The 16344-nt window shown below is 38.3% G+C and overlaps 1 protein-coding gene across 6 annotated transcripts in view; it reads left to right on the forward strand.

Annotated features, from left to right (window-relative positions):
• ERLIN1 (ER lipid raft associated 1) overlaps positions 1 to 16344 on the forward strand; it is a 59391-nt gene that overhangs the window by 20887 nt on the left and 22160 nt on the right. For 3 of the 6 annotated variants that reach the window (XM_003904117.4, XM_021943581.2, XM_009215145.4), the window contains 4 exons: positions 1835 to 1926; positions 9697 to 9786; positions 10643 to 10722; positions 13368 to 15625. In XM_003904117.4, coding sequence (XP_003904166.1) covers positions 1835 to 1926; positions 9697 to 9786; positions 10643 to 10722; positions 13368 to 13589 — 484 coding nt within the window. In that variant the 3' untranslated portion in view covers positions 13590 to 15625. Of the gene's footprint in view, positions 1 to 1834; positions 1927 to 9696; positions 9787 to 10642; positions 10723 to 13367; positions 15626 to 16344 lie in introns of those variants that run through there. The other 3 variants (XR_002524405.1, XM_009215144.4, XM_017944203.3) reach the window with 1 other exon arrangement.

Genomic DNA, 16344 nt, shown 5'->3' on the forward strand with positions numbered 1-16344 from the left:
TGTTGCCCAGCCTGGTCTCAAACTCCTGGCCTCAAGCAATCCTCCTGCCTTGGCCTCCCAAAGTACTGGGATTACAGGTGTGAGTCACCACACCCAGCCTGTTTTCTCTTTTTCATTGTAGACAAGACACTCTTCTTTTAAAACTGTAGAGTGCCAGGCTGGGTAGATTATGGATGTGATCCACTTATTTAAAAAATATTTATAGGCGGGGCATGGTGGCTCATGCCTATAATCATAGCACTTCTGGAGGCTGAGGCCAGCGGATCACCTGAGGTCAAGAGTTTGAGACCAGCCTGGCCAACACGGTGAAACCCTGTCTTTAGTAAAAATACAAAAATTAGCCGGACATGGTGGCAGGCACCTATAATCCCAGCTACTTGGGAGGCTGAGGCAGGAGAGTCGCTTGAACCTGGGAGGCGGAGGTTTCATTGAGCCGAGACCACGCCATTGCACTCCAACCTGGGCAACAAAAACAAAACTCCATCTCAAAAAAAAATTTTTATTAAAGGCTCAGCATGTCTTAGGCTTTAAATATGATTGCTTCTGTGATGGAAAAATGAATATTGTGTGTTTTCTGCTCTCAAATAAATCATAGTATGCAGACTGTCATTTGATGTGTGTATCAATGTTATCAGAGGAAAGAGGGGAAACTTTGAGGGGAAGTGTTTTGGGGAAACTATTGGAGTTACTTTTCAGATGATTCTGGATCTTTCTTAATTTTATAGACTATTGGAATTCCAGAATTAAAAGCTACCTTGAGATGATCCAGTATAACCTTGCACCTGATAGTAGTGTTTTCGTATACCATTTCTGCCACGTGGTTACCCAGTAGCTACTTGTACATGCTTAGTAATAATGCCAGCCGTTTCCGTTACGGGTTTAGTATCCCTTATCCGAAATGCTTGGGACCAGAAGTATTTTAAATTTTGGATTTGTAAAGATTTTGGAATATTTGCATAGACTTAATGAGATATCTTGGGGATGGGACCCAGGTGTAAATATAAAATTTATTTTTGTTCTTCCTTGTTGGTATAGTGGTTAGTTTTTTTTTTTTTCCAGATATTTATTTATGTCCCATATACACCTATAGTCTGAAGGTAACTTTATAGAATATTTTAAATAATTTTGTGCATGAAACAAAGTTCACCTTAAGTGCTTATGTGTGGAATTTTCCACTTGTGTCATAATGTGGGCACTCAAAAAGTTTCAGATTTTGGAGCATTTTGGATTTCAAATTTTCAGATCAGAAATGCTCAACCTGTATTAGACACTGGAAGCCTTAGAAAATTCTCCTTACACTAAGCCCCAGTTTACTACCTAATAACTACCACCTCGTTACATCTTCTGTGCAACAAATATGGCCACTGCACATGGGTGCCCGCCTGAGGAGGGCAGGGGCTGAAACCCAGCTTCATTCTGCATGTCAAACCATGCACCTGCGGGACTGCATCTGCCCAGAGGCTGGTGCCATTTTCTAATTGGCACAGAGCTACTGTATGGACTAGCTGGAGGTCTAACAGCAAAGGAAGTATTGATATATTCTCTTGCAAATCACAGGCTTTACACAATACAACTAGGAGAAGAAAGCCAAACTAAAATTCAAATGTACTAAATTTCTTTCCTATCTCTGGGTGACTTTGGGCAAATCATTGAAGCTTTCAACCTCAGATTTACTATAAGTAAAAATAAAGTAACACCTCTCTTAACCTACCTTAATGAGTCCAAAAGCTCGTGTTGAAAAACCGGTTCTCCGACTCACTATAGGGTCAGAATTACTGGCTGTGACTGCACATAAGAGAATCATTTCTAATTTTTATAACATTTTGCTTCACAGGGAGGCTGAGAAGACAAAACTCCTTATAGCTGCACAGAAACAAAAGGTTGTGGAAAAAGAAGCTGAGACAGAGAGGAAAAAGGCAGTTATAGGTACTTGAATTTCTCTCTGAAATGATTGTCTCTAAGTACATTTGTTGTTTGTCCTGTTCTTTGTCAGTCTCATTTTGGGTATCATGGGACTCAGTAAGGTTGCATCATAGGTAGTAGGGAATTCTGGAATCTCCACTGTACATTCAGATGTTCTAATGCCTTTAAAAGTAGGTGAGACCAGTACTTAATGACGTGCTGTGGCTCTCCATCATGTTGTTGGCTGCCACTGTTGTCTCTTTGAAGAACAGGGAGAATGGATAGGGTTTATAGGCAACTTGAGCCTGTGGATAGCATTTTCATTTGTACAGATTAAGAATAGGGAAGTTTTTTGACCAAAGTTTCAGATTGTAGTATGCATCCTTGTTGTTGACGTGTACTTCGTTTTACCTGGATAGATAGTGCCGTTTATGAAAGCATGGCAGGGTTGTTTACAGTTCATTTTGGATTACAATGGCTTCCCTTACACTCTAGGTCACTGTGTATTAGACTGCCCTCTTTGGCCTTCAGTTGATGCTGAAAGTATAAGACATCTTTAATTAAATAATTCAATTATATGGGAATGTACAGAGAACAATATAATGAAAGTTTAAGATTTTGCCTTATTCCCTTCAGATCTTTTTTTTTTTTTTTAAGAAAAAAATTAAGTATCTGTTTGAAGCCTCCTTTGTATGTTTGCTGGTCCTACTCCTTGACTTTTCTTCTCAGATTAGCTTCTATTCTGAAGTTGATGTATATCCTTTCTGTCCATATTTTTATACTTTTACTGTAAGTGTGTAACAGTTTATAAAATTGTTTTACCTATTCGAAACTACAAAAATGATATCAAACTCTTATTTTACAACTTGCCTTATTTTCACTAACATTGTTTGAATTTTATCCATATTGATACATGTAGATCTAGGGTTTTTTCCTCTTTTTTTGGCATTTTATCCTTATTCTCTGTGAGATGGTAGATCGTTTATTTTTTAGCTGCTATATTTTTCGTTCTATGAGCAGACCTAGTTTTATTGTAATGAATAAAGTAGCTTCTAGTTTTTCCTTATTACAAACACTACCACAATAACATTCTTATCCAGTGCCTCCTGGATACAGTGTACATGTGCAAGTTTCCGTAGAGTAGCATTACTCAATGTGTGTTGTGGGCCAGTGCCCTATCACCAGCTTTTCGTTTCTAAGCCTCAATGAGATGAGTACAGAAATTGAGAATGAGTGTTTAGAAGTTTTTATAGCATTTTAATACAGCAGTTTTATGTCTGTTGAATCAAAAATAAAAAATCAGAGCTTATATATTTATGTTTTTGGTTTTAAATTTCTTTTTTCTAGTACTATAATTTGTTTTTGTTATAGTTTACAATTTATTGGTTCCTCATAAATTGAAATACACACACAAAAAAGTAAGGTACTTTTCCACAGGTAGTTTGAGAAGCACTGCTCTGGAATAGCTATCTCAAAGTAGAATTGATGGGTCATAGGGTAGCATGTCTTCACATTCAACATATTGACAAATTGCTCTCTCAAGTACTTCTTTGATTTTACTGTCTCTTCAACAGTATTTGATTTCCAGTGTCTGTGCTGCCATATTTGAATTCCCATTTCCACACATCCTTCTCGGTCCTTGGAGTTATCAGACTTAAAAATTTATGCCAGTTTAATGGAAGACATGGTATCACATAATTTCAATTTGAATTCCCCTGATTGTTAGTAAAGTTGAATATTGCTTATTGGTTATTCAAGTTTCCTTTTTTTTGTTGTTATATGAATTGCCTATTGTCCTTAGCCCGTTATTTGATTGCTTTTTTGAGTTGGTTTTTAAGAGTTTTTTATATCTTCTGGATACTAATCCTTTTTCAGATTTATGCATTTCCAACATCTTCTTTCAATTTGTGGTTTGTCTTTGAACTTTACAATGTCTTCGATATACATATATGTGTAGTTTTTGTATAGGCAAATTCATTAGTCTTTTCCTTTATGTTTTGTGCTTTTCCTATCTTAAGAATTCTTTCCCTAGTCCAAAGTAATACTTTTATTCTAAAAGTTTTAAAATTTTGCTTTTCATATTTAAGTCTTAACCCATTTGGAATTTATTTTGATGTTGAGTATGACATAGGGATTCAGTTTAATTTTTTCAAATGGCAAGCCAATTGTCTCAGACTGTTCATTGAATAGTTTATTATTTCCTCTACTTATTTCTAATGCCATATCCATCATATAATAAGATACTATACATAATTTGTTCTGATGCCAGAATCTCTATTATTTTCCAATTTTTTGCTCTCTCCTTCCTCAATACTACTTTGTTTTAATTATTGTAGCTTTTATGTTAAGTCTTGCTATGTGGAGAGTGAGTTGTGTAACTATTCCTCTTACCTGTTAACTCTTCCTAACTATATTTAAAATTATCCTGGACTCTTCTAGGCCCTTTATTCATCCACATGAATTTTAGAACCAGCTCCTTAAGTTTTGTGAAATATTGTGTTGAGATTTTGATTGGAATTGCATTGAATGTATACATCAATTTGGAGAAAATTATGATATTGAGTCTTATAAATCTATTTCTCCATTTATGAGAGATGTCTTTTAAAAAGTGTCATAATTTTCTTCTAAAGTTCTTGCACATTTATTAAAGATTTGTTCTTATATACCTTTTTGTTTTTTTGTTATTGACTTTTTAAAGGCACATTTTCTACTTGGTTTTGTGTAAGTGTGCTGTTGATTTTTTTATTTAGCAATATTGCTGAAGATGCTCTTATTTCTAATAGACGCTTAGATTTCCCATGAACAATCATATGGTCTTCAGACAATAGGTCGTTATCTTCACAGAAGTACAATTTTATTTTTGTTCTTTATAGTCACATACCTTTTATTTCTTCCTATCTTACTGCTTTAGGCTATGACTTCTAGTACAGTGTAGAAAAGAAAGTGACAAGCATTCTTGTCCTTAACTTTAAATAGTCCCAGTGGCATTTACTGTATTTAACACTGGTTAATAAAGTTTCAATCTGTACTTTGCTTGCTGAGAGCTTTTATTTTGAATGGCTGTTAAAACTTTCAGAATTTTTTTGAGGCAGGGTCTCGCTTTGTCACCCAGGCTGGAGTACAATGGTATAATCACAGTTCACTGCAGCCTCAGCCTCCTGGGCTTAAGTTATCTTCCCACCTCAGCCTCTCGAGTAGCTGGGACTACAAGTGCACGCCACCACACCCAGGTAATTTTTGTATTTTCTGTAGAGACAGGCTTTCACCATGTTGCCCAGGCTGGTCTTGAATTCCTGAGCTCAAGTGATCCACCTGCCTCAGTCTTCCAAAAGTGCTGGCATTATAGGTGTGAGCCACTGTGCCCAGCCTGAAATTTTTTTCTACATATATTGAGATGTTTTTAAAGCTGTTAGTATGATAAATTATATTAACAGATTTATCTTTGCGTTTCTGGGATAAACATCCACTTGGTCATTTTATAGGTCATTATATACATTTTTATATAGTTTGCTGATAATTTCTTTAGAATTTTTACCTTTATTTTCATAAATGAGATCAGCTTATAATTTTCTTACACTTTTAGTGTCAGGTTTTTTGGTATCATGGTTATACTGTCCCCAAGATGAGTTGAAAAGCATGGCTTCCTTTTCTGTGTTCTGTTGTAAATCAGATCATTATATATCAGATCTGTATAACTTCATCTTTGTAGGTCTGGTGGAACTTGTAAAAGCCATCTTAGTCTTGTGAGGTTTCTGCTTTATTTTTGTTTGCTTTTTGTGGTAATATTTAACCTATTGATTTAATTTCTGTATTAAGTATAGGTCTATTCAAATACATGTTTCTTTTTAAGCCAGTTTTGGTAATTATATTTTCATAGAAAATTATTCATTTCATCTGATATTTCAACTTTGGGGTCATAAATTTGTTTGTAGAATTCTCTCATGATTTTTAAAACTTCTACCAAATCTGTGTGCCCCTTTTCATTGCTAATACTGTTTGCTTGTGCCTTTTCTTTTGCTGAATCAGTTTTGCCAGAGGTCTGTTTTATTTCATTCATCTTTTCAGATAATTGGCTTTTGATTTTGGTTTTGTTGACTGTTACTTTGTTTTAATTATTTACACGTTTTAAAAATTATTTCCTTCCATCTTTTTTTTTTTTTTAGCTTATTCATTTGTTCTTTTTTAACTTCTTGAGTTGGATAGTTAAGTTTCAGTCTTTTCTAGTGGAAACATGGAGGATTATAAATTTTCTTCTCAGTACTGCTTTAGCTATGTTTCACAGGTTTTGAAATGTACTTTGTTTATTGGTGTTCAGTTTTAATTTTTTTAAAAACCTTTTCCTTCTAATTTCTTCTTTGGCTCATGAATTATTAAAAGTATATGTTTCAATTTTTGGTTTAGCAGGTTTTGAGGGGCTACCTTTTTATTGTTGATTTCCAGTGTTACTACATTGTAGTCAGAAAATAAGACCTGTTATATGGATTCTTAAATATTTGTTGAAAATTGCTTTGTGGCCTACCTGTACGTGGTCCTTTTGTGTAAATGTCTGTGTGCTTGAAAAGATTGAATCTGTGTTCTCTGGTTGTTGGATGCAGGTTTCTTTATACACCCATTTGGTCAGGCTTATGAATTGTGTTGTTCACATCTTCTCTATTCTTCTAATTTTTGCCTTCTTGAGCTATCAATTACTGAGAAAGATGTGTTAAAATCTCCCACTATGACCATGGGTTTGTTGACTTGTAATTTTTTTCTTTATATATTTTGAGACTGTATCATTAAGAACATTCTGATTCAGGATTGTTATATCTCCATGGAGAATTGCTTCTGTTTTGTAATAACCTTTATCCCTAGATATGTTTTTAACTTAAGAGCTATTTTGCCTGATAATATAGCTATACCAGATTTTTCTTGGTTAGTTATTTTCTTGGTGTACCTTTTCCCATTCTTTTACTTTCAACTTTTCTATGTCATTATGTTTTAGGTGTGTCTCTTGTAAACAGCATATAGCTGGATTTTGTTATCTTATCCAATGTGAGAATCTGTCTTTTAACTGGTGAGTTTAGTCTTTTTATATTTATTGTGGTTACTGCTATATTTGGATGTGTTTGTATCATTTGATTATGTGCTATTTACCATGCATTTTTCTCTGCTGCTTTTTCCCTTTTCTGATTGGTATTGAATTGATTGAATTTTCTTTTCTTTTCTTCCTTTTACTTGATTGGAAGTTTTACATTCCATTTCTGGAATGTATAACTGGTTGTTAATCATTCTATCCTCTTTTTGAACAGTACCTTAGAATGCTTTAACTCTTATCACTGTCCTCCAGTCTTACATCTTATTATTGCATAGTATTTTAGTTTCATGTTGTCTTTATCCTCCCATTGATTATGATCATTATGATTAATCCTTGCAGTAAACATTTATTTTGATTGGACTTGTGTTGAGTAATTTTTTTCCTCTCCATTGCTTCTGGTGATTTTTTTTTTCTAGTAATTTTTTTTTCAGTGAAGACTAAGGAGTGAAAGTTATCTTCAGTCCTCCTTGGTCTGAAAATGCTTTTATTTCATTCTTGAATGGTAATTTAGCCTACAATTCTAAAGCAAGCTAATTTTTCCTTATCAATATGGCAGTATTATTTCAATTTTGTTTGGCTTCTTGTACCTATTTACTACGTATGCTGTTAGTCTAATTGCTCCTTTTGGGTAATCAGCCTTTCTTCTCTTTTTGCTTTTAGCTTGTTTCTCTCTGTATTTGGGTGTTCTTCAGTTTCACTGTGATGCGGCTAGGTAGAGAAAAGGTTACTTCTTAACTGGGCTGGTTGGTAGAGTGTTTTAGTTCCTCTTTCATTAGAGTTGCAGCCCTCTAGAGGTCTCAGTTTTATGCAAGGGTCTTAGTCCTACCATCACAAGGCCTCATCTCCTGGTCTTGCGTGGGTAGTAACCCAGGTCCCATTCCCTTCTTGTCTAATAACCACCCCAGGGACGCCACCATACAGGCTCTTGGCTCCCCCTTGGCTTAAGTCACTTGAGGATCTCTCATTCTTTCTTGCAACTCAGCCATGCATTGAAAAACAAATTTGCTAAATTTCATCTAGCATTTTAAGATGTTGTTAGATATATAAAGGGTTTTCTCTCTGGCCTTTTGCACCATTTTTCTAGAAGTCTGGTTGTGCTTTTTATTGATTTTATTCCCACATGACAGAGAGCTTTGTTAAATGAGATTACCACTATAGTCCCCCTAGGCTGAGGCAGCATTCTCTGGGTTCTAGCTGCAGGCTTCAGATCCCTCACCTTTTATTCATGTTTTATCTTGAGTTTCTCCTTACAGTTCAATTTCTAGCCCCATTGAACACAGTAGTTTAGTTTTTGGATGGTGTAATATAGATGGATTTTACATTGGTGGAGAAAGAGGGAATTATTTCCTGGAGTAGTTCGTAAAGCATACTGTTTTCTGGAAAGAAAAAATCGCTTGGAAGTTTTCTTTCCGTTATGCACTTTCTCTAGGGGTCAGAGATAAGATGTCTTAAAATACCCATCTTCTTTGACTGAAAAGGAGAATTGAGAATGTTCTTTACGAATAGCAGTGATTGAATGTAAAGTATAATTTGAGTCTTTCTTCCTTGTCCTGGGTCATTTGGGTAGGCCAGAGGTTTGTTAAAGATGTTGAATTTCCCCTGCATGTACTTGCTTGCCGCACCAACATGTTCACTCCCAGTGCTTGTTTTCACCTTCCCAAATGAATCACCCTGCTTTCTGCTTTATTTCCCTACAGCAGTTGGAATACTCCTCTTCTGATACCATTTTCATCATGTCATTTCCCTAATGGTAGCTTAACAGTAGATCCTGAGTACAGTAAAACTAAGCTCCTTAGCCTGTCACTCGACAGAGGTCTCCTAGCCCTCTTTCTGTTCTTATTTTTTGTTGTCTTGTCGGCTGGCTCCGTATCACCTCTTCATTGTGACTTGTTCATTTGTGCCTTCTTGTCTTTCTTGTTTTTGTTTTTGTTTTTGTTTTTAAGGCAGGGCCTCACTCTGTCACCCTGGCTGGAGTGCAGTGGCATGATCATGGCTCACTGTAGCCTTGACCTCCCAGGCTCAAGAGATCCTCATGCCTCAGCCTCCTGTGTAGCTGGGACTGTAGGCATGCATCATCATGCTTGGCTAATTTTTTAATTTTTTTGTAGAGATGGAGGTCTCACTATGTTGCTCAAGCTGGTCTTGAACTCGTGGGCTTCAGAAATCCTCCTGCCTCAGCCTCCCAAAGTGCTGAGATTACAGGCGTTAATCACCATGCCTGGCGCTTCTTGTCTTTCTCTGTGCTTCCTGGCATGTCTTCTTAGGTCATATCCATTATTTCCTTTAAGGTTACTTCCAGAAGGCCTTCCTTGGTTTAACTTATCTCATTCATTCTTTCTTTCTCCTGCCACATTAGTTAATTGTCCTGTATTGCCATGCATTTATGTTGCTCTGTTTTTGTTCTCTGATACTTTCATAAAGTATCTTTTTTTCCCATTAGCTTGTGGACCATTGCTACAGAGTTGCATGAAGGACTGGCACTTTAACCTTTTTTACTCCTTCCCACAAAACTAGCACTGTCAAAATAGAACAGTAAATTAGGAAATAAATTCCCTTTTTTCCTTTGAGTAGTTTACAGTCTGATTAGATAAAACTTAGTGAAACAATTAGCACATAAAACTTTCTGTAATTAAGTGTTAGACTGTGTGCTGCTGGTTTGAAGTGCCTCAGGTACTGCAGAAATGGTTTTGAATGTGTCTTCTTATGTTATGTGATTATAGAAGCAGAGAAGATTGCACAAGTGGCAAAAATTCGGTTTCAGCAGAAAGTGATGGAAAAAGAAACTGAAAAGCGCATTTCTGAAATCGAAGGTACATTGTGGGGAGAGGATGAAGCTCTGACTGTCCTGAACTGCCTCCTCTCTGCCTTTGATTGTGGTGGGTGAGAAGGCCATGGAATAATCTGGTCTGGAGGAAGTAGCTGTCCTGATAGTATGAATCAGTTTTTTTTAATTGCTGTCACATATCCAGCTGTTGGGTTTGTTTGTGACTGTGGGTAGCTCAGCTTTCCTTTTCTTCCTTAAATTGGGGCTTATTAGCTACCACTTTATTTTCAGGCAGACAAGATCTGAAAATTACCCATAATCAACTGTAAAGAATATACAAGATAATAAACCCCATCATCACCACCAGTTTCTTTTCCACCTGTCCAAAATAAAAATAAAATGGAAAAAACAGTTTTCATGGAGGGCCTCACACTCCTTGATTTCACATAGTGAGATGTTGATATTCTTAGCTCAGTCTTGAAGTCATTTGTTTATATATTACTGCTTCCTGTCTCTGTTGACTGATTCTCGATCAAATTTGGAGGGGCTAGAGACAATGCAGTAAATAGAGCTTTTATGTCTGGACTTATTTTACTTGAAGCTTAGTACCTGGGTGGAGTATGAGGCTTTGAGTGATAGGAGGTGGGAGAGTGGGTAGAGGAAAGAAGGAGCAACTTAGAGTAGAAAACAAGTGGGCTCAGATGAGCTGAGAGTTATTTGACAGTGAAAAGAGTATTCCTCTTGGAGAAGTTGCTGTCTGGAGACTGGGACTCAAAAACTGCTAATATGTTTTTAAAACTTTCAATGTGAAATAAGCAGTCAAAATATTAGGCAGTGGGGAAAGGGACTTTTAACTAGCTGAGGGAATGGATTGACACCTTTCCTTTGTTTTTATTTGCTAGATGCTGCATTCCTGGCCCGAGAGAAGGCGAAAGCAGATGCTGAATATTATGCTGCACATAAATATGCCACCTCAAACAAGGTGACTGGCTCCCCGGCCACTTTCCTAATGATGCATGTCGGGTTTTTGCTTTCTCTTTTCAGGGGCTCTGATATGATAGAAGTGATTTTATCCATTGTCAAGAAAGTGTTATGACCAAGACATCCTCCAGAATTAGTCAGTTAGCAAGAACTATTTCACATTCCTTGGGTAGGGAATTTTATATAGTCCCTTATAAAAGTGGGAAGCTTAGGACAAAGGCTAACGTATATAAACACAGGCCAAACGCCATAAATCCATCCATTTGTACTGCTGTATAAGGCTCAATAATTAGTCAAGTTGAAGGTCTTCTGAGGTAAGAGGGACAGGAGAAGAGTAGAGTCTATTTACAATTGCTTTCCAAATAAGGTAGTTTTTTTGGGTAGATACTTAGCTTGATTAGAGCAGTGTTTCTCGTCAAAGGCATTCCTGGCATTTGGGGTTGAGATACTTTTTCATCATTGAAGACCATCTCATGCATTGTAGGATATTTTGTATCCCTAGTCCTTGTCTACTAAATGTCAGTAATGGTCACCAGTTGTTTTAACTGCCACACACACATGCACGTATTTCCATATGCCCCTCATTGGGTACTCCTTGTTTATTGGATTTAAAAAACTATTCCAGTCATGAGGAATTTCATGTGGGATAACTTGAGAAGGGAGGTTGGGTGATCTGTAGGTGATAATTTGGTGTAAGGACTGGGGTAAGCTGGCTAGAGGGTACAGGGCTAGTGAGCAGGGGCTATATAAGAGGCAGCTAGAACTCTGATAGTATTCTGAGAAGGTTATTGTGGAGCAGATTGGAAGAGAAAAAGGGTTGAGAAAGAGATTACTAAAGTGGATGATGCAGTTTGAAGGATTAGAGTCAAGTTTTAAGATATAGACAGGGCTTTCAATTTAGAAAGGAACAACATAATCTGTATTTAGAAGAAATGATAAGATATGATAGAATGAGAGTTGTCAGTACTTTGAAAACCAATATACATTTTAAAATGAACGTAACATTGAAAGACAATTCTACAGACACAGAATGGAATTTGACCAAAAGAAAGGCATGACAGGAAACTCCAGTTGAGGAAGCTAGGAGTCCAAATCTAATGGGAGAAGCTCATCCGGCACAAGTTTCAAGATCTTGCCATTGAGGTCTACCTTATTCAGAAAGGGGCAGTAGTTTTATGCCATTTTGAAAAATGTGACTCATATACTAACCTATATTAAAAAGGCTTGAGGAAGAAATGTGGTTGTACACTATGACCAGATTTGATTTGAGTGTTTTGACAGAGGACACGAATCACCTGGGGAAGATAGAGATCCAGGGAGTGAAAGATGTCAAAGTGTGGAAAATAAATGCTATAGGACTGTGAAGGACAACATGGACTTTTGCCTGGGGGACAGGCCAGGACTCAAGGAGAGGATCACAGAGCAGGATCTGAGGGGCTTTGAAAGGCATATGTTCCAGGGAACAGTGGAAATGGATTTTAATCAAACCCAGATAGATTCTGGTTAGAGACATCTTGGCATCCTGATTTAGGCAAAAAAAAAACAACAACAACAAAAAACAACTCTGTGACCGAGGGAGATCTGGTGGTCGACGAGTTTTAATCAAACCCAGATAGATTCTGGTTAGATAATCTTGGCATCCTGATTTAGACAAAACACTGTGACAGAGGGAGGTCTGGTGGTCAATGAGTTTTAATCAAACCCAGGGAGATTCTGGTTAGATAGATACATCTTGGCACTGATGTAAACAAAACAAAACTCTGTGACAGGGGGAGATCTGGTGGTGGACAAATATCTGTCTGTCACAGACAGCTTAAACATCCAGCTTCTGGGGAAAGGCAAAAGACCAGATCAGATGACCTCTTGAGATTTTATTCTAGTTCTAGAATTTGTTCAAGAAAAGCAGCACCAGCCCTTCCTTTGAAGTTCTGCTCACATCCATTGATCTGTGTATCTCTCTCAAGAGAATCAACAGAGAACCAGGCATGATGGCTCATTCCTGTAGCCTTCCTGGAGGCTAAGATGAGAGTATCGCTTGAGCCCAGAAGTTGGAGGCTGCAGCAGTGAGCTATAATTGAACCACTGCATTCCAGCCTGGGCAACAGAGTGAGATCTCATCTCCAAAAAAAAAGAGGCTGGGTGCAGCGGCTCCCATCTTTAATTCCGACACTTTGGGAGGCCAAGGTAGGAGGATTGCTTGAGGCCAGGAGTTTGAGACCAGCCTGGCAACATAGACCCCATCTCTACAAAAATAAAAATAAGTTTTTTAGAAAGACAATCAACAGAAACTCCAGACCAATTCCAGGTTGAATTCAACTAGATGAAATGAAAGTCACCATAGTTATTATTATTATTATTAGTTATTATCATTAGTTATCACAAATTGTTTTCTAACCTCCCCCATCCTTTTATTAAAAAGTGAACAGCTTCTCTTGCATTAAGTCAAGAGCTTATTGAAGGAATTTTAAGTCAGGAACGCAACTGTTAATGTGATAGCCACTCTCCAAAGTGAGAGAGGGTCATTGGCAATTATTCAGGCTTGACTCGTGATACTCAGAAGAGCAACAGGAGAAATGTATGTAGAGAGAGAGAAGACTGTTGCACCAGAGTATCCTGATGCCTTTGCTCTTGTTTGCTCCCACACAGCACAAATTGACCCCGGAATATCTGGAGCTCAAAAAGTACCAGGCCATTGCTTCCAACAGTAAGATCTATTTTGGCAGCAACATCCCTAACATGTTCGTGGACTCCTCATGTGCTTTGAAATATTCAGATATTAGGACTGGAAGAGAAAGCTCACTCCCCTCTAAGGAGGCTCTTGAACCCTCTGGAGAGAACCTCATCCAAAACAAAGAGAGCACAGGTTGATGCAAGAGGTGGAAATGTTCTCCATATCAAGATGTGGCCCGAGGGGTTAAGTGGGAACAATGGTTATACGGACTCTTCAGATTTACACGGAACTTACACTTCATCTGTTCTGCCTCTCCTGCGATAGTCCTGGGTAGTCCACTGATTGGAGGATGGAGCCAGCTGTCTGACACACAAATGGTCTTTTCAGCCACAGTCTTATCAAGTAACCTATATGTGTTCCTTTCTAAACTGCTACTCATGAGTGAGGAAAGTCTGATGCTAAGATACTGCCTGCACTGGAATGTTAAACACTAAATATATAACAAGCTGTGTTTTCCTAAGTGGAGATCAGTTGAATAATGTTTACATTGGTCCCCCAGGGAAATGTGTGCTCAGCCATTCAAGAGATGACTGAGAAGGATATGGTAAGTTCAAGAAGACTCATTGCACTTGGGACCTAGGCCCTTTCTTTGGGATCCAGTTCCAGCCTTCATCCATGTGATTAAGATCCAGGCCACTGAAGTTCCCCAGGAAACGATCTTCCACTTGAGCAACCTTTTACTTGATACGATTTGCACCTTTCTGTTTTCCTACAGGATGGTGGTGGCTTGCAGGGACCTGAGCTTTGCTACCCAACCAGAGATTCCTCATAGAGATTCCTAATCACTAGTTTCTTGTATTCATAAGCTCAGAGATACAGAGGGCTTGGTTTGAAGTTTGGGGTGAGATGAAACCTTTGCTCTGAACCAAAGCTCTGGGGCCCTGCATTCCCTCCATTGGGTGATGACTGTCAGCATCACTGCCGCAGGCCATGCTTGACTAAGGTGCCTGGTTTTTAGCTACAGCCACCTCCTTGTGTGTTACCTTTCGGCTGTGACTGGCCAAGAGTGGGATAGGGCTTTAACCACAAATAGGAGCAGCATACAATTCCTAGTGATTTGCTGCACAGTTGTGTATCATAATTGCAGGAAGTTTTTATTTTTAAAACTGGATCTGGGGTATATTCATTTGCCCCATCACCTCTGTCTAAAGGCCCAAGTCCGAGGGCTGCGATGGTCACAAGCACACTGATGCTCCTTAAGATTGTTTGTCTGGAGCCCACATAGTGTGGAACAAAAAGTCACCTGGAAAGCATCCTTGGTCATTGTCTCCTTCCCACCTGGCCCAGAGATGCTTAAATCCAAGTTGTTTCTCCAGCTCTCACCTCCCCCAGGAGATCAGGATTCCACTGACGTCCTGGGCAGCCAGTGAATTTAATTTTCCATGAGAAACAACAGAGTTAACCTGTGGCAATAGGAGACCTACTTCATGTGGACCTTTTTTTTTTCCTTCAGTTTAACTTCTCTGGAGCAGTGTGCTGCGTAGTTTGGCCTGAGTTTGTGCAGCTTAAGACACCTCTTGTGTACACTATATTGAAGCTCCACAGAAAAGTCATGGGACCACTTCTAGAAACCTTTCAGCTGTCAGGCCTGTCAGTCTCATGACAGCTTGTTGGTTGTGCCAAACACTTTATTTGGGAAAGGAAAGCCCAGATTTGAGTGGGTCTTTCCCCTGGGCCTTATCCTATAGAGGCATTTGTAATACGGAGAAAATAATTTTTCATTTTTGCTCATTTAATTCTATAAATTCTCTTTATGAATGAATTTTGTGTTCTTTAGTTCTCCTTAAAAGAACTTTTGAATTATAAAAATAAATTCTTTACCTGTCGAATTGTTGCCTCAGATGATTGTCGTGGAAAATCTGGATCATTGACCTCTGTGCTTTCATTCCTAGAGATGTTTTATAGTTACATGAGCAAAGCTGTTGCCCCAAAGTGATGGCCCTGGAGGCAGGGCTGAGGAACAGGGAAATGCCGCTGTGAAGTCTTAAAGCACTTCTGCTTAAACTCCACATGTGAGGAGTGTGCCTCCCTGTGCCCTCTCAGCTCTGAGGCTGGCCGTCTTTCAGGGTGTTCCTTTTGGCAAATATACCCTGTAATCTTGAGTCTAAATTTATATGTTGAAATGCTACCTTTTTTAAAATAAGAAACTAAATAAAATTATTTTACTATCAGTGATTTGTGTTTTTTTTCCCATGTCTTCATTTTTCTGTCATCTTAACATGCTCCTAAGGCTGTCTTGCACATTTGAACTAGGGAGCCAGTTTATTTGCTGGTTTAACTTAACTTTAGAGGCTTTTATTATACTCTTCCCAGGATACTGCCTACCTGCTGTCAGAATGTTTAAAACAAGGTGTCCGCTCTTTGCTGACTCCTGGAATTTAGCAAGGGATGTTCTTCTAATTCTTTGTGGGACAGGGCCTGCAACAGAGGGGTAAGGAGGGAGGATGGAACATCAGGCTACTGGGATCCGTCCCTGAGAGCAAAAATACTTCTACACCGAGCAGGGGAGGAGACAAACCAAGCCAGAGGAAGAACAATTTGTGTAAGTTATAACTGGCAGTGTAATGGCACAATATAACCAACTTCACTATTAAGATGTTAGCGGCGCAAGAGCCAGAGTTGGACCTGCTCTTCCCAAACGTTCTATATTCCCTCCTGGGGTCAATTTCCTGGTGATCTTGGGCCAGCAGGGAGTAGTAATGGGAGTTTTGGGGAAAGCAGCTCTTTCCTCATGTTCTTATGGGATCAACCCCATAGTATCCTATGTCAGTTGCTGTGGACCTGAAAATAATTTGAACTGACCATCCTATAGGCTATTGGTAGGTATTAAAATGAAGTGATTTCTGCCTCTTCTGTGGCAAAAGAATTTTGTGAATTGGAAACTGGCTTCTA

The sequence above is a fragment of the Papio anubis genome, chromosome 11 (assembly GCF_008728515.1).
Source record: "Papio anubis isolate 15944 chromosome 11, Panubis1.0, whole genome shotgun sequence".
In the NCBI taxonomy this organism is placed as follows: Eukaryota; Metazoa; Chordata; class Mammalia; order Primates; family Cercopithecidae; genus Papio; species Papio anubis.